This window comes from Gorilla gorilla, chromosome 2 (genome assembly GCF_029281585.2).
Source record: "Gorilla gorilla gorilla isolate KB3781 chromosome 2, NHGRI_mGorGor1-v2.1_pri, whole genome shotgun sequence".
NCBI classification, from domain to species: Eukaryota; Metazoa; Chordata; class Mammalia; order Primates; family Hominidae; genus Gorilla; species Gorilla gorilla.
In genome coordinates this window covers 160,712,106-160,735,430 of record NC_086017.1, presented here as the reverse complement: position 1 = coordinate 160,735,430, position 23,325 = coordinate 160,712,106, and the positions used below count along the sequence as shown (strand labels likewise).

Below are 23,325 nucleotides of genomic sequence, written 5' to 3'. Positions count from 1 at the left end.
AGGGGAGCTTAGCAAGGCATTCTTAGAGTTCTCTTCAGTGGTGAGCAGTGTCGAAGTGGAATCAGGAAAAGAGCAACCCTTTTCACTGAAGGAGATTATTTTAATTAGTAATTCTCAAAGGGTAATAAACAGTCAAATATTTCTGAAATCTCCTGGCTTTGGGGCAAGTAATTACAATGAGCATGCAATTAAAAAAAAAAAAAAAAAGAAAGAAAACTAAGACGAGGGCATGTACAATCAATTAAATACAAGTAATTACATTATGAGGGCTTCATGAGTAGTGTACGGTGCATTAACATTGTGGAGACAAAAGCCACCAGACAGCACATTGTATGTGCAAGTCTTTTGAATCTGAGGTTGGTTTTCATGGTCTTCTAGATTCTAGGTTGTGGGGCTCTGCCACTGGTAGTAGGTAACTTTCTAATGCACTGAACTGGCAGGAGTGGTGGCAGCATGCCTATTTGTGGTGTCTAGGGAAGCCTTCTTAAATCATTGGTATGCCCAGCCTAAATCAGATCACGCGATCCTGCAGTCGGTATCTGGGTGATACTGTGATTGGTACATGAGTGTAACTTGGCTCGGTGTGCTTGGAGTTTTTTTTAGCAGGGATAGGAATCTACCATCTCTGGTGTGTTTTTCAATGTGGCATGCCCCAGTGACATTAGTGGAGAAGGGACTTGCTAAAGTTAGAAAGTAAGATTGAACAGCTGGGTTCAAGGCCTTATACTAGGTTCCCACCAGCTGTTTCAAAGGGATGGAGAGGAGCCACCCAGAGTGCTTTGCAGCAGCTGTGACCCTGAACCAAGGGAAGCTTTATTTCGAAAGCACACTAAGAATAGATACAGGCTCCTGATTTTAAAATACAGCGGATGATTAAAAGCTTTCTGGGTATAAACAGTTCAGGTCACTTTTTAAAAACACAAGTTAATTTCAAGCTATATGGAAATTTACATGTGTGTTTTACATATGTATATATATTTATACACATACATATATGCCTGTATATATATATATTCTGATATATGCCGATTAATCTCTTTATATTAACTCTGCTTTGAATAAACTTTGTCGTTGGGATGCCTTGGCATCAGGGCTTCACAGCATTGTACTTAAATTTATTCAGTGCCTTTGGATAGGAACGCCTGTAGTTTTTTTAGTTCTGGTCAGTTGGGTATAAAATATTGCTATAGTGTCAGAAGCACAGTGTGTGTTCAGACAATGCTGTTGAATCTGAAGTCATGCTTGTAATAAATACCATAAATAGTATATTTTGCAACTTCTTAAAATGTATTCTATAGGATATTAATAATTAAGTGAGAAAAGTTACACATAAAATGAATTACAGAAATGTGGGATTAAGCTAATTTAAACCTAGAATCTTTTATATGCATATGTATTGTATAAATTTTAGGAGAGGAATATAACATTCAGTGTTTTCCATACTTATTTGATAACAGAACCCTTTTGGGTGCAGGGGTGAGGGGGGTTATCTTCTAGGACTAATGTTTTATAGAACATAATTGAGGTTACCTTGCCCCATAGCTGTGTCTCCTCACAGTCTGGTTGAACCTGAAAGCATTTGTTACCGGAGAAGTAGATTTTAGGTTGAAATACCAGATGCAATTGGCAGAATCAGAAGTGTCTCTCCCTTTGGTGAATTCACAATGACTTTGTATTCACTAATTCTTTCTCCCACCCTTCCCACCCCCCACCCTGCAATGTTTCTCACATTTGGCAACATATGATAACATTTGTACATTTTCCTGCACTTTTGTATTAATATATTTATTATGGGTCTGAGTATGCAAACATGAACTTTTTTCTCAAGTCATTTAAAATGACTACAATTCCTAACCCAGAATGAAATGTTTCTTCTAATATAACTATTTTTAATTTCAGAATACATTGCAAAAATGTTTTTTGTGTAAATGTTAAAAACATAAGATATTATCATGAAAAGGTAATTTCTTAGAAAAATTGGAATTTATCTCTACTACTTTTTTTTGTTTAGAAAAAATTTAGGAAAAGTTAATGTACATCTTGAATTTTAGTTAAGTAATTACAATTATATAGTCAATTATAAAGGCTGGTTACATAGCTTATTATAGACTGAACACATTTTATACAACAGCCCTATTTGAATATTTTCCCTAGTTATTAAAATAATGAAAACATTAATAAAAACTAAAGGCAATATAATATTAAAAGCATTAATAAAAATGGAAGGCAAGTTAGGCTAAAGTTACTATCAGAGACTGGCTTCTGAAGAAACAGGTTTTGGCTTTCCAAGTGGCAGGGCCTTTAGATCACATCCCCAGCTCTGGCTTAGGGTTCCAGCATTGCTCATGGCATATTCAGCTGTTGCCTTGCCTCTCCAAATCTATCTTCAGAGTCCTTTTACCTCATCCTTTTAGGTCATAGTGGAGAGTTGGCGTTCCGCTTTGTATTTATGTTTTTTTAAGTAGTATTTGTATTTCTTTCTTTCCTTTCTCCCTAACAACTACAGGATCACATGGACCTAATTTGTTTTATTGTCACAAGAGTCCCTTTTCTTGACAGGATATGCCTAATTAAAACCAGGGTGTTAAAAAAAAAAAAAAGCTAAGTTTTGCAGGCAAGTTGACATACTGTGTGACTCAAGGGTTTCAGGAGGGACAAGGAGGGATGGTGGTGTGTTATTGAAGCAAGAGGAGGACCAAGCCTGCAGGAGATATTGTTCCAGGACAAAGTCAGGCTATCAGCAGTGCTGACGGTCCACCTCCCCTTTTCCTTCCTTCCTAATGGCCCAAGTTATGCACGTCAGCCTCTTTGGGTTCACAAGGCAGTATTGTATCATGGAAAAAGCCCTAGACCTTATTATGAGAACAAGATTTGACTCTGCTCTGCCACATGGAAACTAAGAACTTATTAAGTAGGTTTACTTCACCCAACTCTGTTTCTGTATCTTTTTTTTGAGACGGAGTCTCACTCTTGTCACCCAGGCTGGAGTGCAATGGCGTGATCTCGGCTCGCTGCAACCTCCACCTCCCGGGTTCAAGCGATTCTCCTGCCTCAGCCTCTCGAGTAGCTGGGATTACACCCGCCACCATGCCTGGTGAATTTTTGTATTTTTAGTAGAGATGGGGTTTCACCACGTTGGCCAGGCTTGTCTCAAACTCCTGACCTCAGGTGACTCGCCTGCCTCAGCCTCTCGAGTAGCTGGGATTACACCCGCCACCATGCCTGGTGAATTTTTGTATTTTTAGTAGAGATGGGGTTTCACCACGTTGGCCAGGCTTGTCTCAAACTCCTGACCTCAGGTGACTCGCCTGCCTCGGCCTCCCAAAGTGCTGGGATTACAGGTGTGAGCCACTGCACCCGGCCCGTTTTTATTTCTTAAAAACAGAGATTAGTAAGCCTGTTATGTAATGATCAAGTTAAGATCATTTTTGAAGCCATAAAATGGTATATAAATGTCAACTATTATTATCAGACATTAACAGCATGGTTATTGTGAATATTATGACTAATAATTAATATGAATAATTATTATCGTAACTATCATTATTACCGTGATTGTCATTATTAGGAATATAAGTAGCAATTCATTCAACATACATTTATTATTTAGTGTCTATTGTATGCTAGATGTGGTGGACTTTCAGGACCCATGGTGTATAGTACCTGGTAGAGGCTCAGCCGAGCAGTTTGCAGAATCAACAGGAATGAATTGATAATGACTTAATTTGTTTAATAGAATGTGACAGCATTCTCTAGAATTTGTTCCTTTCTGGGGCAAGTAAGGAACAAATCTTCCTAGATTAGTTTTATGAGTACTTACAGATAAAAACATATATGATGTGAATAAGATTCAATTGTTACATTTGATACCTAGAAGCAAAATGATTTGTCGAAGTAAACCCATTAAATATGTTCATTCATTCATTCATTCCTTTAATTCAGTCACTTATTCTATGAGTAGTTTTTTAATGTCTGCTGTGTGTAAGGCCTTTTGCATTTAGTCCATAGTTGGGGCTACTGAGAAGTTGAAAGCTGCTTTAAAGTCTCCTTTCATTTTAACACCATTAAAAAAAAAAAAAAAACTCATGGAAAGGAAAAATCTAAATGTATCCTGTAAAGAAAATACCATTTCCTCTGGTAATTATGATGGTCTATATCCTGTTTAACTCATTGCACGGGGTTCCTCTCCAAGTCAATGAGGATTGCGTAAAGAGTCTGAAGGCAGGATGTGCTTCATAGTGGGATGAGAAGGAGCCTTGTGGCTGGTCGTCAGACTAAATTTAAACCATTATTTGTTGTGAATATATGATTAACGTGGGGGTTAAAAATGAAAAATACAGCTGCAAGAGTAGGTTTCTTCCTTTGATAAAAACAGAAAAAGTCAGGAGGGACAAGAAGAAAACAAACACAGTTACATGAGGCATGCATTCTCTTTCATAAGAACAGTCAAAGATATTTTAGCCTAATCTTTCTTTCTAGATACAATAAATGCCGCTCCCTTCTGGATTAGGCAGATGACAGCAATAACAGTATTGCAGCTGGGAGTCTCCCAGGCTGACAGGTGCTGGATATAAGATGCCCCAGATTGTCCTGTGAAGTACAGGACATGCTAGGCCCTGCTGGATCTGCCCAAGGAGAGGGCAGCTCCTGTGTCTGTTGACACCTCGTTTAGATTCTCCCGCTCACTCAAACAGCTGCCAGAGGCAGCCGTAAAATATTGCTTAATTATAGAATTTCCCTTGATCCTCTTTATCCCTTCCTTCTATTGCATTTTTTCCCCTTTTGTGTCTCTCTCTAGTTCAGAGCACCTTTAGGCTAAGCACTCATGGGAGTATTATGGTGGCGCCTTTTCCAACTCACAGTTAAGGCAGAGACAAGATTTTCAGTCCTGCACTATAGCTGTGGAATTATTTTCAGAGGCTGTAATGAGCAGGTATAGGTTCAAATGTGGAATGCAGCATCATTTTTTAAGCAGGAAATGGGTTCATTTTGGGGGGAAGGATAGCTTTCTCATTTTTTTTCTGATTAGAAAAATAATGCTTATTGTACAAAAAGAACAAAGAAATGTAAAGATATGAATAAAGCCTACTTCCCCCTTGTTCATATGTGTTCTATTTACCAAAACGGGATTATGTTCACTCCCACAATATATTTTAGCAAATACAGATCCACGTAATTTATCATGTTTGTTCAGTCTTCCACTGTCTGACTGTACCATAATTTGTTTAACCATTCTATCATCACACACTAAAGATAGAAACAAAACCACAGTGGACATCCTTAAGCATACATTCTGCATACTTGTATTGGTTTGGAGTCATGTTTGTGATTTACAGGGATGCGAAATGAGATCATTTATTTCTCTAACATTAAGGAAATCTGAATTAAGGAACTCAAGAGCTGGTTTGCTGGCTCCGCTGCACCTGTCTTTCTGCTTAGTTGTTCTTGCTGAGTGGCTTCCATTCCTCATAATTCCAGCTGTCTGCTGCAGCTCCAGCCATCACGTTCATATGCCAGGCTGGAGAAAAGATGGAAGGGTGGGAAGCAGAAACGTATGTCTATTGCTTCTGTTTAAAAACCTTTCCCAGAAGCCCACACAGCACTTCTGTTCATTGTCTAGAACTTAGTCTCTTGGCAATACTTAGCACCTAAAAAGGGAGAGCAGATATTCCAAAGCAACAACCATCTCTGTCATTCCCATCTAATTGTTTTCTGGGAATAAAAGCTTTGTGCAAATGCACTTACTGGATCAAAGCTTTTCCCAGGTTTTTGTTACATATTGATATACTGCTCTTCAGAAAGATGGTACCAAGTTAAGTCTAGTAATATGTGAGAATAACCCGCCGTAAGTTTTCAGGTTCTTTTATGTGCATTTTATGGGCATTTTTAAAGCTATTTTTCTGAAGCTGCATTTTTTCTTTTGTTTATTAAATCATACATTCTATAAAGAGTGAGGTGGAGATTTTACTATTTACAATTTTGTCTTCAAAATCTATGTCTGTACAAGTAGAACATTCATTCCAAGCACTGGAAGGACATTTTAATGTTATTCGCACATATTTCCTCTACTCCTAAGAAAACTTATTTGGAGGTTGCCAGTTGAATTAATACATTAATCAAAGTAAGGCAGCTCTCTCCTGTTTTGAAAAACTTCCTGTCAATTAAATAAAAGGCACAGTGTAAAAGTGGCTCTGCCCAAGTTAGTATTTAGACAGAAATGTTTGTATTACACCGTGGTGTGACCATCAGCAGCTCCATAAATAAAGGAATCATCTGCCGGCGCTTCCCACCTTTTGGGTGGGGTCTGTTTTCTCCTTCAGTGGAAGGACATTGGGGTCATCATCATTACTGCTGAAATTTTATTACTTTAGATTTTATCAAAAAACTTGGTGTCACCAGGTCTGAAGGGAAAAAAAAATCAAACTTTTTTCTTTTTACCGTCACACACCACCCAACACAGCGCTTCTGATTCCCTAGCAGACACCAACTGGGTGTCCTGTAATTTCATTCAATTCTGACACTACCTACCCAGAGATAGTATCAGATCTCACAGGCTAAGGGCTTAGTGCCACAAGACTGGCCCCCCTCCAGCCCCCCTTTTTAGATGCCAATTGCAAGCTACAGGTGGTGACCTGTGCTTCTGATTAACTCCCTCCTTGGATTTGATCTATTTGCTAGAATGACTCACATAACTCAGGGAGACACTTCACTTACCTTTACCCATTTATTAGAAAGAATGTTACAAGGGATTCAGATGAACAGCCAGGTGGAAGAGATACATAGGACAAGGTACTTGCAGCTTCCACACCCTCTCTGGATGTGCCACCCTCCAGGAGCCTTCACATGTTCAGCTATCCAGAAGCTCTCTGAACCCAATCCTTACGGATTTTTATGGAGGCTTTATTGCATAGGCATAATTGATTTCATCACTGGTGATCAGCTCATGCTTCAGCCCCCTTCCCTTCCCTGAAGGTTGGGATGTGGTGTGGGACTGAAAGTTCGAATCCTCCAGCCATGTGGTTGGTTCCCCCTGGCAACCAGCCCCTTCCTAAGGCTATCTAGGAGCCCACCAACAGTCACCTTATTAAAACAAGAGAAGTTCCTATCACCCAGAAAATTCCAAGGGATTAGAAGCTCTGTGTCAGGAGCCGAAGTCAAAGACCAAATATTAAAACCAAAGATTCTCCTAGCACCTCTATCTACAAGGGTTATAGGAACTCTAGATCGGCAATGGTGACAGAAGTTTATTTCTTAATATATCACAATATCACACATGGTTTCCCGATTTGGTTATTCAAATTGGTTTATCTTAGCTTTTTTTCCTCTTTCTTTATCTTGCGAGTGTTACAGAATAAAACTCACTTCTCTTCAAAGTTAGAAAAGTGACCAGCCAAAGGATTACTATCACTGAGGGATCATTTAGAAACAAGTGATTATTCTAATGCTACTAACGTAAATAAAAAAAAAAAAGTTGGTGAATCAGTAGATGGCTGTGCCGTATATATTCTTGCAACTTTCCTATAAGTTTAAAGGTATATCAAAACAAAAAGTTATATACGCACAAATAGATGTTGATTTTATATGATTTTTATCTGCTACTTTCATGAAGAAGGATGGGGTTTGAAGTCATAATTGAAACAGGTACATATTTTTGTACTTTGTTAAGTAAAAAATTAAATCAATCATGTATTTTTTATTAACATCCACTTGTGGGTACAAAGATACTTACTGTTTGGAGTTTGCATAAACATACTTGTTTAAAAACAGCAGCATTTTTTAGGCTAAATCTGTTTTTCCATTAGTTGAAGTCATAGAACCTTCAAAGCTTCCTGCATTTCTGTACCTGGTATGTCCCCTCACATTTTGGAACTATTATCTCCTTGTAAATTATTAGAAAAATTAAATTAGATTAAAACTTCTTGAGCATTTCTTTATTAGGAAAAATGGAAATCCATTACATATTCTTTTGCTAGCATTCAATCTTACTGTGCTTTTTACTACAAGCTGAAGTCCCCTTTCTACTTTAAATGGGAGAGAAAATCTTGTGCTGACATGAGATGCTCATTACCACCAAGGCACTCATTATCAACAACGGCAGTAAAGGAATTGCAGCTTTGGCTGCCTCTCACACTGAATCTGAGAATTGCTATTATTAGAATGCAAAAAAAAAAAAAAAATTGTGGGGTGCTGGTGGGGGAACTATGTGAGACTTGTGGTTAGCTAGACCTGTGTTTTAAGAATATTTTTGTCTCTGGGTCGATTGTTACTTAACTACTCGACTATATGAAATCAAGTATATCAGCCAGGTGCAGTGGCTCATGCCTCTAATCCCAGCACTTTGGGGGGCCGAGGCAGGCAGATCACCTGAGGTCAGGAGTTCAAGACCAGCCTGGCCAACATGGTGAAACCCCGTCTCTATTAAAAATACAAAAAAATTAGCCTGACGTAGTGGCGCATGCCTGTAGTGCCAGCTACTCAGGAGACTGAGGCAAAAGAATCACTTGAACCTGGGAAGTGAAGGTTGCAGTGAGCAGAGATCGTTCTCCAGTCTGGGTGACAAGAGTGAAACTCCATCTTAAACACACACACACACACACACACACGAAAGAAATCAAGTGTATCTGTAGTTTTTGCAGTAAATTGATGTCTACCATTATTTCTCTCCATTTTCTTGTGTTCATTGTACTATAAGGTGTTTATTGATTTTTTTTCTTTTTTTGCATTTGAATTACTCAGATCCCTTTAAACAGTTTGGATAGATTTTCACAAGGGAAAGGAAGGGAACTAATATTTATAGTGTGTCATGTATATCCGGCACTGTGCTAGGTGCTTTACTTTTGTTATTTGATGAAATTCTCAAAACAGCCTCATGTAATGGATGTTCTTATGCCCATTTTACATTGGAGGAGACCAAGGCTTGGAGATGTTACTTACAGTAGTCTCTTAATCAGTTAACGGCAGAAACAGATCTCAAATCCACTATACCACTCTGCCTCATTTGGGTGATATTTTCGACTGAAGATGCCAAGAAATACACGTAAAGAAACATTGTAGGCTGGGTTTGAAATGTGAACCATAAGCTGTGTTTCCTGATAATTATTTTCAAGGTCCCTAGTAGCACTCTCCCCTTCCTCTGAAGCCTAACTTGGTCTCTTTCGATGCCTCAGTTTTTGTCTTTGATCCTCCAAATAATTTCCTGCAAAATGGGACCCTCACTCTGAAAAGCACCTCTAGTCTCTCTTGAGATGCCGGGGTTCATGCCAGCCCTTTTTCCAGTTCAAGTTGTGTCATGCCTTTCAAACATGTGCAAAAAGAAAGTGGCTCTGATGGCCAGAGCCAGGGTGGCTCATCCTCTTCCCAGAATTGAAAAAAACAAAACCAACAAAAAGGAATTAAATCTCTTCACATGAATAGAGGAGAAGCTAGCCTAACCCAAAAGAATTTTTGGTTTTAAAGAGGATTTGCCTTCTTTTTTGGGATGAGTGACATTTAATTCACTTGGCCCCATTAGAAAGAAGAAAAAGGAGGGCAGTGCAGCTTTAGCTTCGACATATTTCACATTTGGAGTGGCTTCGGAGCAGCCAAGCACTGGGTCAGTGTCCCATTTAAGAACAACTGGAAAAAACAACATGTTAAAAACATGTGTTAGGCACAGAGAGCGTGGAAAAACAATTGTCAAAGTATTTTAGCATTTAGAGTAGCTTAGTGGCTACTCTAAAATACTAACTTCTTTTTAAGACTTATTGTGAGATTGAAGTTGATTCCTAGATGTTAGATGCAGTTGATATGGGAAACATTTCTAACATACAGCTGTTGAGACAGAGTGTCAGGCTCTGGACCATTTATAATAACAAAAACAATAGAGTCTGTGCTGTTTACCACCATACCGCTCGTTGTTTCACTGCCACCTTCTCCCCGCTCATTTGATTGCCAGCTCCTTGAGGGCCTAGATATTACAGGTACTTATCACCGTATGCATGTTTAAGTGTCGTGAATTCATCACTGAGTGCCTAGCAAATCCCAACATACATATTTGGGTACAGCATCACTTCATCTGGATCTTGGGTGTAGAAATAGCACCATATTCTAACCCTGGAAGAAACTGGCCGCATTGGACTTACTGAAAGATAATATAATGTACACAAAGCCTAGTGGACTGTATATTCAAAAGTTTTTCAGTGGTAATTTTCACCACACTCCACATTTGCCAAAACTGATTTTGGGGAGCAGAGCAAGGTGGCATGCATGTGTAGACCCAGCCTCAGGAGGCTGAGGCAGGAGGATCACTTAAGCCCAACTGTTGGAGTCCAGCCTGGGCAGCATCTCTTTCAAACAAAAGAAAACTGAGTTTGGAACTGAATCCCTATGGAAGATGTACCCCGCTGTAAATACTTGTCTAATGAAAAAATGGATGAATACATTCCACTTCCTATTAATTATTCTAGAATTCACTATTCATGTGGCCGGGCGTGGTGGCTCATGCCTGTCATCCTAGCACTTTGGGAGGCCGAAGCGGGTGGATAACCTGAGGTCAAGAGTTCAGGACCAGCCTGGCCAACATGGTGAAACCCTGCCTCTACTAAAATACAAAAATTCGTCAGGTGTGGTGGCACACGCCTATAATCCTAGCTACTCAGGAGGTTGAGGCAGGAGAATCGCTTGAACCTGAGGGGCGGAGGTTGCAGTGAACCAAGATTGTGCCACTTCACTCCAGCCTGGGTGAAAGAGTGAAACTCCATCTTAGAAAAAAATAATAGTAATAATAATTCACCATTCATAAAGCATCTCATCTTTTCTCTACTTCTGATTCTCATCCCTTGTTTTTGTTTGTGAGAAAGGAGAAAAGTGAAATAAAGACTCTACCAAGTACATATTTTATACTTGACATCTGGAAATAATATCGTGAAATAGACTCTCACATTGTTGAGGAGTTCCAACACAATAAACTTAAGGTGATTTATACATGTTTTATTTATTTTATTTTATTATTATTTTTGAGACAGAGTTTTGCTCTGTCGCCCACACTGGGGTGCAGTGGTATATCACGGCTCACTGCAGCCTCGACCTCCCAGGCTGAAGTAATCTTCCGCTTCAGCCTCCCAAGAAGCTGGGACCACAGGCATATACCACCACACCCGACTAATATTTTGATTTTTTTTTTTTTAGAGATAAGATCTCCCTATGTTGCCCAGGCTGGCCTTGAACTCCTAAGCTCAAGCAATCCTCCTGCCTCAGCCTCCCAAAGTGCTGGGATTACAGGTGTGAGCCACTGTGCATGGACTATACATTTTTTAATAGCATTATTGATCCTGGCATGAGAGGAGAAAAAAAAATGCTGGTACTAATAATAAAATTGTTTGCAACGCAGCCAAAGTTCTTTAATATGGCTCTTGGCCCAAATCAAACAAGCAACAAAAACTCCCAGTCCTTTTTTTTTCCCTTCTTATGTTTTCACAAAATAGGAAAAATGAGGTTAAGCAAGAATTTTGCTCAGTTTGCAGAGGCAAAGTGAGGCTTGCCAGGGCCGGGTGCTGTTGGGGTGCATGCAGCAGATGACGGGGTGTCTCTAACACAGTGACTGAACTGTTCACCTTCTGAAGTGAGGCTCCTGAGTCACACCTGGGGCTGTCTTGATGAGTCACCAGCCTTCCAAAGTGGTTTTCTCTGGGAAGTGGCACTTCACGGTGCCAATTTTTTTTCCCACCCCAGGGACAAAACTCTGGTAAATGAATCCCTGCAGGAACCGCGGGTATTACAGTCCTGATTTGGCTCATCTGCTCTTTGGGGCTGACAGCTTCTTTGCTTGACTCAGCTTCTGCCTGACTGAGTAGGTTCAGACAGAATGAGTCTGCAGAAAAGTCGGTGGTGCTCAGTGGGAAGGATGTGAGGGAGATGGATCACCACAGCTGGCCAGGGCAGAGGCACTAGGAGACCTTTCACATGGCTGCTATGCCTACTGCTGCTAACTTAAACAAGTGGAGGCTTCTTGGCAAGTCTGTGAGGGAAGTCGAGGATTAGAGCCTGGTAGTTAAAAATACAATCCCTGCCATTCATTTGGAATTCCAGAGAATGCTGAAATTTTTTGAATTGGCAAGTGAATGGTAGAGACCGGAACCATACACTGAAATAACTTCTCTGGTCTTGTATCATCTTTTATTAGAGGATCCTAAAAAAATCCCCTATTTATATATCAGTTATTATTTCTGTGTCATAGACTGCAGCTATGTTTGATGAGCTGCTTAAGTGAAAATCTGACCGGAAACTTTCAACTATAAATTCTTTGTGGTTTCAAAGAAGGATGAACTTTCTCATCTAACACATTTCTGTTGTGTGAACAGTCACCTTTATTATATGGCATGAGTCTTTTTTTTTTTTTTTTAATAGCTTTGGGGTTTAAACTCTGAATGCTTTGCTAATAGATGTGTCAGCTGTGCACATTGGCAGCCTGACTTTTACCTCTTTGTATCTTCTATTCTAATGCATTAAAAATAGCAGGAGATGGTGCCGTTTAGGATTTGGACAGAATGGAAGAATAATTATAAACAATAATAGTGTTTTAAAAGCTGCCTTGGGACAAAGAATTATTAATTAGGGTGGTAGAAAGAATGACAACGTGGGAGGAAGATTGATTACTTTAGGGTTTCCAGAAATACAGTAAAACCTAAGCTATGTATCTCTTCAACCATGTAAAGAGCTATTACTTTATTTCTGATTGTCAACATATCGAAGTTCAAAAGCCGACTCCACATTATGCAAATAGACTGATAAAGTTAAGCAGAGGAGATCAATGTACTGGATGGCTACTAGTCTTAATATTATCGCCAGGCGCGGTGGCTCACGCCTATAATCCCAGCACTTTGGGAGCCTGAGGCGGGTGGATGGCCTGAGGTCGAGAGTTTAGATCAGCCTGGCCAACATGGTGAAACCCCATCTCTACTAAAAATACAAAAGTTAGCCAGGTGTGGTGGCACGCGCCTATAATCCCAGCTACTTGGGAGGCTAAAGGAGGAGAATTGCCTGAACCGGAAGGCAGAGGCTGCAGGGAGCTGAGATCACACCATTGCACTCCAGCCTGGGTGACAAGAGCGAAACTCCATCTCAAAAACAAACAAACAAACAAAAAACCTAATCTTAGTATTACAAACATGATCAGGTCGCGTTGCTAGTTTAGATGTGGGTGGTGAGCTGAGCATCCACTGCGATGGGGCTTCTACTGTCATGGGCTCCCTCTGTGATGTGGCCTCCCTTCTGTGATGAGCTCCCTGGGGTTTCTCCTGCAATGGGCTCCCACTGCAATGGGCTTCCACTGTGCTCTGCTCCCATTGCATTGTGGTTTTAGGTGACAGCAGAGGGACTACCTGGAGAAAGTGTGCATCTGGGCCTGGGAGAATCAGTAAGTGTGCATACCACCCCTGTCTTTGTTCTTGTGGTTAAGACTCATCTCTGGTGTTGGTTAGCAGAGCTAAGTACTGTTGGCAAAACAAAAGGTACTACTAAAAGAAATGTAAGATATGAGTAAGATATATGTCATTTCCTAGGTCTTGAAATCTAAATAAGATCACACTAATAGAATGTTTAATTTGATTTAAATGCAAACAGTATTTATCCCCAACATACAACGAGAAAGTAAACCACCTTTTGCATACTTGTATTCTAATTCCAGTTGAGGAAAATTTTAAAAGTTTAATATAAGTCTTGGGCAAGACTCCTTGCCATCTGGTACAGGATTAAAAATTGGCATAGCATTTGTTGTCTACTGACAGTGGGTCAGATTTACTTGGCAGGCCCTATCTGGGAATTTATCAACCTCATCCAAATCTGTTTCAGTTTCCATTTTTAACACTAGTGGGTCTAATTGGACTGAGTCACAAGAAGCAAGTTGCAAAGCTGTTTCATTTAGCAAATTTTAAGCTAATTGTCTTCAGTATGTACATTTGTTTTAACATTAAGAGGATGGTGAATTGGCCTAGTAAATCAAAAAAGTTTTAAAAATCTGATTTTCTGAAATAAGACAGTTTGCTTATACTTAAATGGGGATTGTAAATATCATAGGCTTGGCAGCTTTTTTTCTTTTTTGTTTTTTAAGAGCTAGGGTCTTTTTATGTTGCCCAAGCTGGTCTCCAACTCTGGGGCTCAAGCAGTCCTCCCGCCTCAGCCTCCCAAAGTGCTAAGATTACAGGTGTGAGCCACCACACCTGGCTAGCATTATCTGTGGAACACTTCTTCTGGAAGAGCTTGTATTCTACTGGAAGAGAAAAAAGGAGGTAGTAAGGACAGAGGCTACAGAGGAATTTCACTGAGGGGATGAAGACAGGGAGCAGTGAGTATGATTGAGTTTTAAACCAGTCTGCCTTGGTTTTATGACCCCAGGCTGTCTTTAAATTCTCATCTCATTGGTGTGGTTCTCTTTAACTGCTCAGCTAGGTTGGGGCAAAAGAAGAGGCAGTTTGGAGGCTGCTTCCAGGTCCCATCCTAACCACTCTGCTGATGGAGGGGAGCCCTGATGTCTGACACTGTATGAAACTCTCATTTATTAAATAAATGGTGGGAAGAAAAGAGACAAAACACTTATGTTTGAAGACAAAATCTTTGCCCATAGAAATAAGCAACATGCTGCTAATAGTTTTAAATTCTTTCAAAATGAAGCACTTGTAATCATTCCTATTTTTATATCTTTGTATGCTTCCAGCAATACAAAATACATTACATGGGATTCTCTATTTCAGAAAGTCCTTGTTATATGGCTTCCTTCATCATAAAGTTAGTGTGGGTAAATTCATCCAAAAACACCAGGCCTTTTCCTGGGTGGTAAGAAGCTGGAGGATTCTATTTTTTTTTTTTTTTTTTTTTGTGATGGAGTTTCACTCTTGTTGCCCAGGCTGGAGTGCAATAATGGCACTCTCTCAGCTCACTGCAACCTCCGCCTCCCCGGTTCAAGTGTTTCTCTTGCCTCAGCCTCCCAAGTAGCTGGGATTACAGGCATGCACCACCATGCCTGTCTAATTTTGTATTTTTAGTAGAGACAGGGTTTCTCCATGTTGGCCAGGCTAGTCTCTAACTCCCGACCTCAGGTGATCCACCCGCCTCGGCCTCCCAAAGTGCTGGGATTACAGGCCACTGCGCCCGGCATGATTATTCTGTTTTTACAGATAAGATTTTTATCTTTGCCTTTACTATGTTTGCACAATGTTTTTGATTTTTACACCTAGCCAGTACATCACCCATCATGCATAATAGGTATACGATCTATGGTTGTTGAAAAAACTTGAACCAAGTGTTGCCAACCTTGGACTCGAGGCCAGAGCTGCCTTCTCTGCACTCACTGCTGAGTGAGTTTGGGAAGCCAGGAGAACTGGCCATGAAATCTATAAGTGACTTTGGTGGTCATAATATTCCCAGAACAGACCTGCTTTATCCTCACAGTGAGGAACCAGTATACTGTTAGCTTTTTTACCCCTGTCTCATGCATATGGGTAGTGTGACTAGGATATCCAATTAGATCACACAGGGTCAGAGCTAATATTAAACCCGGGTACCCGGGTATATGTGACTCCACAACTGCGTGTGGTCTTTGCAGAGCCCACAGAGTCTGGCAGTAGGCTGCTGTGTCTGGGAGATGCCTATGTGAGTTGTGCTGTTATTTCATGGGCAATGGTGACCCCGGGGGACTTGGATACCAGGTGTCCTTGGGATACGTGCCTGGAGGTGAGATAGTGAATGGATTGTCAGGCAGAGAGGGTGGGGGGAGGGAAGGAGGAAGGGAGGAAAACCAGAAAGACTGGCAGAAGGGAAGCCCAGAGGCCATTGCCCTCATCAAGGTGAAAGGTCATGAAGGAGGTAGAAGGAGGTAGCAGTGGCTTGAGAGGAGGAAACTGGAGCAAAGTTAACACCCCCTCCGCAGGCTGATGGGGAGGCCAGTCTGAGGGGAGGGTGACTTGGAGGGTGGGCGTGCCACCCCACCAATTTCAAAACGTTTTAACCCCAAACACACAATTTACCTGTTAAATAAAATGGCTTTCTACATTTGCGTCTTTCTGGAGGAAAATATTAATCCACGAGGGAAAACTGATTTCACACGACATGGTTTTTCATAACCTACCATTTCCAGCCAAACATCTTCTCAGAGACGTGGTGACCTTTCTTGCCCCTTAGCAAACTCCATGCTTTTGTCCAACCTGGGCATTTCTCTAAGCAGAGACTCATAATGTAATTGGAGGCCAGGAATTGGTTGGTCTTTCTGGGACTGAGAGAAGGAGGCTGTCTGGGAAGTAGTGGTCCAAGGGGCTCTTGAAGGAAGGGGAAAAAGCCCACTCCCGCTTATATTTGTTACAGGTACCGTTAACCCACATACCACCAGGGCTCTCCATGGGAAGCACTTGTAGAGGATTTTTCTTTTTTTTAAGTTGAGGTAAAAAATGTTTACTGTCAAGAAAAGCTTTTCTTCCCCGTAGGAACTGCTATTCTTTTTCTTTATAAACAGCATGGGATCAGGTGATTGATTCCATTTGTCCCCTGATTTGAGCCACATGAAGATAGGAGCCAAAACTGTAGTTTATCTTCAGGAACTCTTTTTGTTTGTTTGTTTGTTTGTTTGTTCTTTGAGACTGAGTTTCTCTCTTGTTGCCCAGGCTGGAGTGCAATGGTGCGATCTCGGCTCACCACAATCTCTGCCTCCTAGGTTCAAGCAATTCTCCTGCCTCAGCCTCCTGAGTAGCTGGGATTACAGGCATGTGCCACCACACCCGGCTAATTTTGTATTTTTAGTAGAGACAGGGCTTCTCCATGTTGGTCAGGCTGATCTCGAACTCCCAACCTCAGGTGATCTGCCCACCTCGGCCTCCCAAAGTGCTGCTTATACCTTACGACCTGTGTATTCATGCGTCAATTTTCTTTTTTGTCTTTTTGTACCTTCATTAGTATTTTTGTTTTTACTGGTTGTGAAAACAATACATAATCACTGCTAAAAATCTGGAAAGTACAAAGCAGTTTAGATAAGAAAAAAAAATTACCAGTGAGCCTGTTATTTGCATATATCACCATAAATAGTTTGATATGTTTCTTTTTCCTATTTTGTTCCATTTTCAAATATGAAACCTGTACAGTGTATGTATTTGTACAATACACATATGTAGGCAGGTTAAATATATTTGTATATGTGTGTGTATTTCCAAGGGAAGTTATACTTTTAAAACAGCAGAGAGACTTTTTCTTGAAGTAGACTAAGCAAGGGAGTGAAGCCAGGAAGGAGGTGGGAGTAGCGGGGAAGTGGGGATTAATCTAGCTAAATTGTGGGTCCTGGCAAACACTGAGATTACACTGTGAAATACGAGAAAGGAAATGACTCAGTAACATTGAGAGAGGGAGCAGAGATGAGACAGCAGAGTGAAAGAGTGAATGGCGTATCCTGGGTTTGGGAAGTGGTGGGAAGTAGGGGGAGCTGGAGCCTGAGGCACTAAGTGATTAGAACAATAGGAGAATTTAGTTTTCAGATGAAATCATCAAGGCTGTATTAAGTGCCTCTTGTGAGCAATAGCTCACTCTTGTTGCATTCAGCCTGGGAGCCACTCTTGACACCATGTTAGCGCAGCCTTACAGCTGATGTCAGGTCGACTGGTCTGCAGAGCCAGGAATTTGAGTGGCTTTCTTTTCAGAGTTGTTTTGGAGCAATGAGAACTGCTCACTTAAGAAAGGCTCCCTCTTGTACTCCAGCCTTTGGGAATGCTGTGAGTGACACTTTTAATTAACAAATCCACTGGGAACAAAACTCCTTTAAATGTGTTGGCTGGGTGTAGAGTTTGAAGGGTGGGCCGTGGAGGCTCCCACTGCACTGCAGGAGTGCTGGGACTTCAAGCCATGGGTAAGCTGTACATCTTTGGGGTCAGAACTGTCAGGATGAGGTCCACCCAGAAGGCCCCACACTCTGTCCCAGGGGATTTAGGCTGGCAAGCTGTGCTGGCACTCCTTAGGCAAGATGAGCTCATCTGCCACTTCAGATGCTGGGCTTCCTATGCTAGATGTTCCTGCTCTTGCCGCATTCAGGAGCCACAGCCCACTTGTTCAGAACAGGAGGGGAGAGTGGGGGACGAGCATTTGGGAATGCATCATTCCAGCTCCTGTATTATTCCTAGAGCTGGTAGCTGAAATTCTGACCACAGAAGTGTCCTTGAACATCTTCCAGCAAATGATGTATATTTCCACATCTCACCGGGGCCTGTGCTGATGTTGGTTCTAGCACAGCGTCAATATCCATGATGTCAGACAGTCTAAGAAAGGTTTATGAAAGAGAGAAGGATTCTTTTCCTTCTGGTACCAGAGTGGAAACTATTTATGTAGCCATGTCTGCCTTGGAAAACATGCTACTTTAATAGAATGAGTTCTGAAGGAATAATCAAAGCATTTCTTAGGTCTAATTATTTTGCTAAAAGGAGTTACTTAATTTTGACATCCTCATCAATTAGTTCCTCACTTGGAAGGCCTGTGACAAGCCTGAGGCTGGCTATGAGTTTCCACCTGCCCAGAAGTTGATGGATTTTATGAAAGCTTTAAACAGAACTACAATTGTGAAACTGAAGGTGTAAACTAAAACTATTGTTTTTATTGTTATTTACTTTATACTTAGGGAAATGATTTTCATCTCTTTACTTCAGTATTTCCCCATCTTTTTTTTTTTTTTTTTTTTTTTGGGATGGAGTCTCACTCTGCTGCCTAGGCTGGAGTGCAGTGGCATGATCCCAACTTACTGCAACCTCCACTTCCCGGGTTCAAGCGATTCTCCTGTCTCAGCCTCCCGAGTAGCTGGGGTTACAGGCGTGCATCACCATGCCGGCTACTTTTTATATTTTTAGTAGAGCTGGGGTTTCACCATGTTGGCCAGGCTGGTCTCGAACTCTTGACCTGTGGTGATCCACCTGCCTTGGTCTCCCAAAGTGCTGGGATTATAGGCATGAGCCACCGCCCCTGGCCTTTTTTTTTTTTTTTTAATCACTTTTATTCTAAAACCTTAGACCTTTAGACCCAAGTTTTCACTCAAGGCAGTGGATGAGTTCCCCTTGGCAATACCTTCAAGTCTTGCATTAAGAAATCTGAATAACAATTTTAGCAGAGGGCAGAGGAAGCATTTAAAAGTGAGGAGACAGACTGAAAAGAAAACAAGACAAATACAACTTCGATGCAAGGAAGTTTCTAGACTGATTAAACATAATGAAAGTAAAAGTGGTTTCCTACCTTAAAGATTCAAAGGAGGCCATTGTTATTCAAAATTGAGGTGTGTTTAACAGAAACAACCATCATGCTCCTTTTGTTGTATGTCTAAGGAAGGTCAACGGTGGGGGCCTGACTGGAAGAGACCAGCCTGGTTGTGAGGCCCAAAACAAAGGGCTAACATTCAGTTTCTTCTATCATGTTTGTTGTCTTCGATGGATATGGAAAGATCTCTGATACTGGGCTGGGCGCGGTGGCTTGTGCCTGTAATCCCAGCACTTTGGGAGACTGAGGTGGGAGGATCACTTGAGCTCAGGAGTTCGAGACCAGCCTGGGCAACATAAGGAGACACCCACCTCTACAAAAAAAAATTTTTTTTTTTTTTAAAATGAGCCAGGTGTGGTCGCAGGTGCCTGTGGTCCCAGGTACTCAGTAGGCCAAGGTGGGAAGATTGCTTCAGCCCAGGATGTCGAGGCTGCAATGGGCCATGATTATGCCACTGTACTCCAGCCTGGGTAACAGAGCAAGATCATGTCTCAAAAAAACAAAAAAGAAGGAGAAGGAGAAGGAAGATTTCTGATACTGTTTATAAAACAAAGTAGAGGAACGGGACGAATCTACTCATCATATATATATATCACAAACTCTCACTAAAGGAAGAGTTTGATGGAGTGGGACAGGGTCTCTAAGGTACCAGGAGTGACCTGCGATGTGATTTGGAAGGTGGTAGGCAAAGCTGGAGGCCATGTCCACCTTTCTTAGAATGTACTGGAAACTCTGAGCAGAAGCTCATGTTTCATGTTGGGTTAGTTTCTCTGTGATTAAGTCACAGTAACAAACTGGAAGTTGTATGTGATCAAACGTGTAATCATGTCTTCTCCCTTGTAAACCTTCATGCCTCAATATCTAAGTTTCTCCATAAGCTGGCACTAGTTGACTTTCCTACTATCATTTTCTAATACTCTGCCTTCCAGCTACCCTATTGTCACCTTGCTTGGTGACAGTGAGCTTCTTGAGGGTTTTATGTGTCACCTTTGGGGACCTTGAAATACCTTACACTCCTACTGTGAGAGCTCACTAATGTGGTGTTCAGAAGCTGGTTTCATGGGCCCATCTTTTGCTTGATGACAGCCAAAGGGATCCTCATTATGTCAATTCTATGAGTCAGGAGAGTATGGGGTACTGGCTGGGAAGGTGAGCATGGCTCCCCTTCCAGGAAGGAGCTCACACTATGGCACTCCAGTGATTGGATGGCTGAGAAGCACTGAGGTGCTGGGGAATACAAGCTCCACGGGCCGAGGGGAAGTTCACTGGGGCTCACTGCATGCAAGGGCTGTCTGGACAGCGATGTCTTGGGCTTGTGTTTAGAGAGCTGCTTGCAGAATCCCCAGTGTGGCCTAACCAGGATGCAGGGAAAAATAGGCAAGTATGTCCTTGGATGAAACCAAGCACAATCTATTAACCACTCAAGCAGATCCTAAGGGAAGAATTAGTGTCATTAACTATTATGCTGTTGTTGGTGATGATGATAATGATGCTGACAATTAAAAAGATAATTAATTGTTTTCCTTCTTTTAGTCACATAGAAAAAATCACCACATGGCAAGACCCTAGGAAGGCGATGAATCAGCCTCTGAATCATATGAACCTCCACCCTGCCGTCAGTTCCACACCAGTGCCTCAGAGGTCCATGGCAGTATCCCAGCCAAATCTCGGTAAGCCCCAAGCTTTTTTAAAATTAAAAAAGATATATATATTTTTTTGTAGAGTTGGGGTCTCCCTTTGTTGCCCAGGCTGGTGTTGAACTCGTGGGCTCAAACAATCCTAACACCTCAGTCTCCCAAAGTGCTGCGATTACAGGCATGAACCACTGTGCCTGGTGGAGCCCCAAGCTTTGACTCCAAGCTGAAGAAATGGTGTTCAATCAAGGGATGGCAGGGTTCATAAGTGGTTCTGGCTGTTTCTATGTCTCTTCATGCACCCAGACAGTGTTTGCTCCTTCTTCTTGGCTGCAATACCATGTTACCGTTCTGCCGGCTTTTCCTTCTTTACTTGGTCTCTTTACCACCAACTCATGATACTGCTGCCTCAGTTTTAAACTACAGTTCTGACCTTCCCTCCAATGGCCTTAATTGGGGTAGAAAAATCAGGCCTCCTGTCTTCATCTAGCCTGAGGCAAGTAGGACACATACACGCTTTGGGTGACTTTGGCTCCTGGCGACTGCCTACAGGTACAATTCTAGTCTCAAATCCCTATCCTTATTTCCCTTTTTTCCTTTTTTTTTCATAATTTCTGCATAACATGTGTCAGATAGCATGCCAAGTGCTTCCATGCCTTACCTTATGAAAGCCTTCCAAAACCCCTGCAAAAAGTAACAGGCTCTCCAGTTTATAGATGAAGAAACTTTCCGAAAGTCTTGCAGCTTGTGGAGAGCAGAGCTGGAGAGCAGGCTAGTTTGATTTTAGAAGGGAGTTAACCGTTACATAACCTGCAGGTGGCTTCTCCCCATACGTGCCGTGGGATAATATGGCTCACTTTTTACTTCATTTACAATATTTAATAAGTGTGATTTTAGACTTGAGAAGAGAATATTTTCTGCTAAAATTATCCCCACTAGAGAGAATCACCAGTGAATTAATACACTGCAGCAACAGAACCAGTCAGCTTTTTTGGTAATCATTCCCTTCCTTCTCCCCCAGGGCTAAAAATAAAAAAGGGCCAATTTTAAAGTTTTAGAAAAGTTGGTGCCATTTTCAGATAACATTTCCATTTAAGATCAGATATCCAGATATGCTTTATACACAGAACAGTTAATTTTAGGGAGTGAAAAGAATCTCCTGTTGGATTTTCAGGAATGAACAAGATAAAAATGGAAGCGTTATTCCTGGACACCCTTCCCTCATACTGTGGCTTAGCCAAAGTGAGTATGAACTCAAGTAGACCCTAGTCAGCTTCAAGTGTCAGTTCTTCCAGGAAGTCTGAACCTACTGCTTTAAAGCTTGCAGATGTACAGTTTCCAAAAAGCAAATGACATGGAACAACCTCTGTGGAGTTCCTTATCTAAAGGGCAGATCAAAGAAAATGCAACCAGTTCTGGTACCAGCAGTGGTAAACCAAAGCCTCCTGTGAGTCATTTTGTCCCAAATATACAGGAGCTCATGTAGAAATCAGATGCCACTGTAGTAAAGAGACCCCAAATTAGGTGGCATTAGATTGGTTTTTACAGTTTCTTTAACCATTTAATTTTCATCGAAAATTCTAAAAACTGATTATTAAAGTTTTAACTTTAACTTTGTAATCAATTATAATCAGAAAAAAATCTTTCATGAACCCAGTTTACAAAAAAAAAAAAAAAAAAAAGAAAAGAAAAAAAATTCAAACACTTCCTCCAATCTCCCTTTCCTCAGTCCCCAAGTTTGTTTCCTGGAGCCAACCAGTGTTTCTAGTTGTGTGTGTGTGTACGTTTAATCATACTAAGGTTAGCATATCATAACCACTGTTCTGTATCTTGCTTTTTTCACCTGCCTGTCCATACATATAGAGCTGCTTCATTCTTTTAAAAATTTGCCTATTAGTCTACTATATTAATATGCTATAATTAGTTTATTTAACTAACTCCCATCTGGTAGATATTTAGGTTGTTACTAGTGTGTTGCTAGCATACAAATACTGGAGTGGATATCCTTTGTCATGTTCTTTTATGCATTCTCCTTAATTTTTAAAACTTGTGCAATATATAGGAAGTGGACTAATTAAAAGAAGCTTGAATGCTTGGAACTAGATATTGAAGGCACATGTGAGTCTGCCTGTATGTGCATACATGCATGCACATGCACACACACACACAAAGTCCAATTGCACTAGTAAAGTATATCTAAAGAAGTTGTAATCTGAACATTCTGAAACAAATTTACCTGTAGCTCAGTAAAATACCTTAGTTTCCACATTTCTATTTTTATTTAATTTTTGTTATTATTATTATTATTATTATTATTATTATTATTATTATTATTATTTTGAGAAAGAGGCTCACCCTGTCATCCGGGCTGGAGTGCAGTGGCACGATCTCAGCTCACTGCAACCTCTGCCTCCTGGTTCAAGCAATTCTCATGCCTCAACTTCCC

The 23,325-nt window shown here is 41.0% G+C and overlaps 1 protein-coding gene across 3 annotated transcripts in view; it reads left to right on the top strand.

The window, feature by feature from the left end:
• WWTR1 (WW domain containing transcription regulator 1) overlaps positions 1 to 23,325 on the top strand; it is a 207,147-nt gene that overhangs the window by 130,112 nt on the left and 53,710 nt on the right. For all 3 annotated transcript variants that reach the window (XM_019024199.4, XM_063704293.1, XM_004037833.5), the window contains one exon: positions 20,779 to 20,915. In XM_019024199.4, the coding sequence (XP_018879744.1) occupies positions 20,779 to 20,915 (137 nt within the window). The remainder of the gene's footprint in view (positions 1 to 20,778; positions 20,916 to 23,325) is intronic.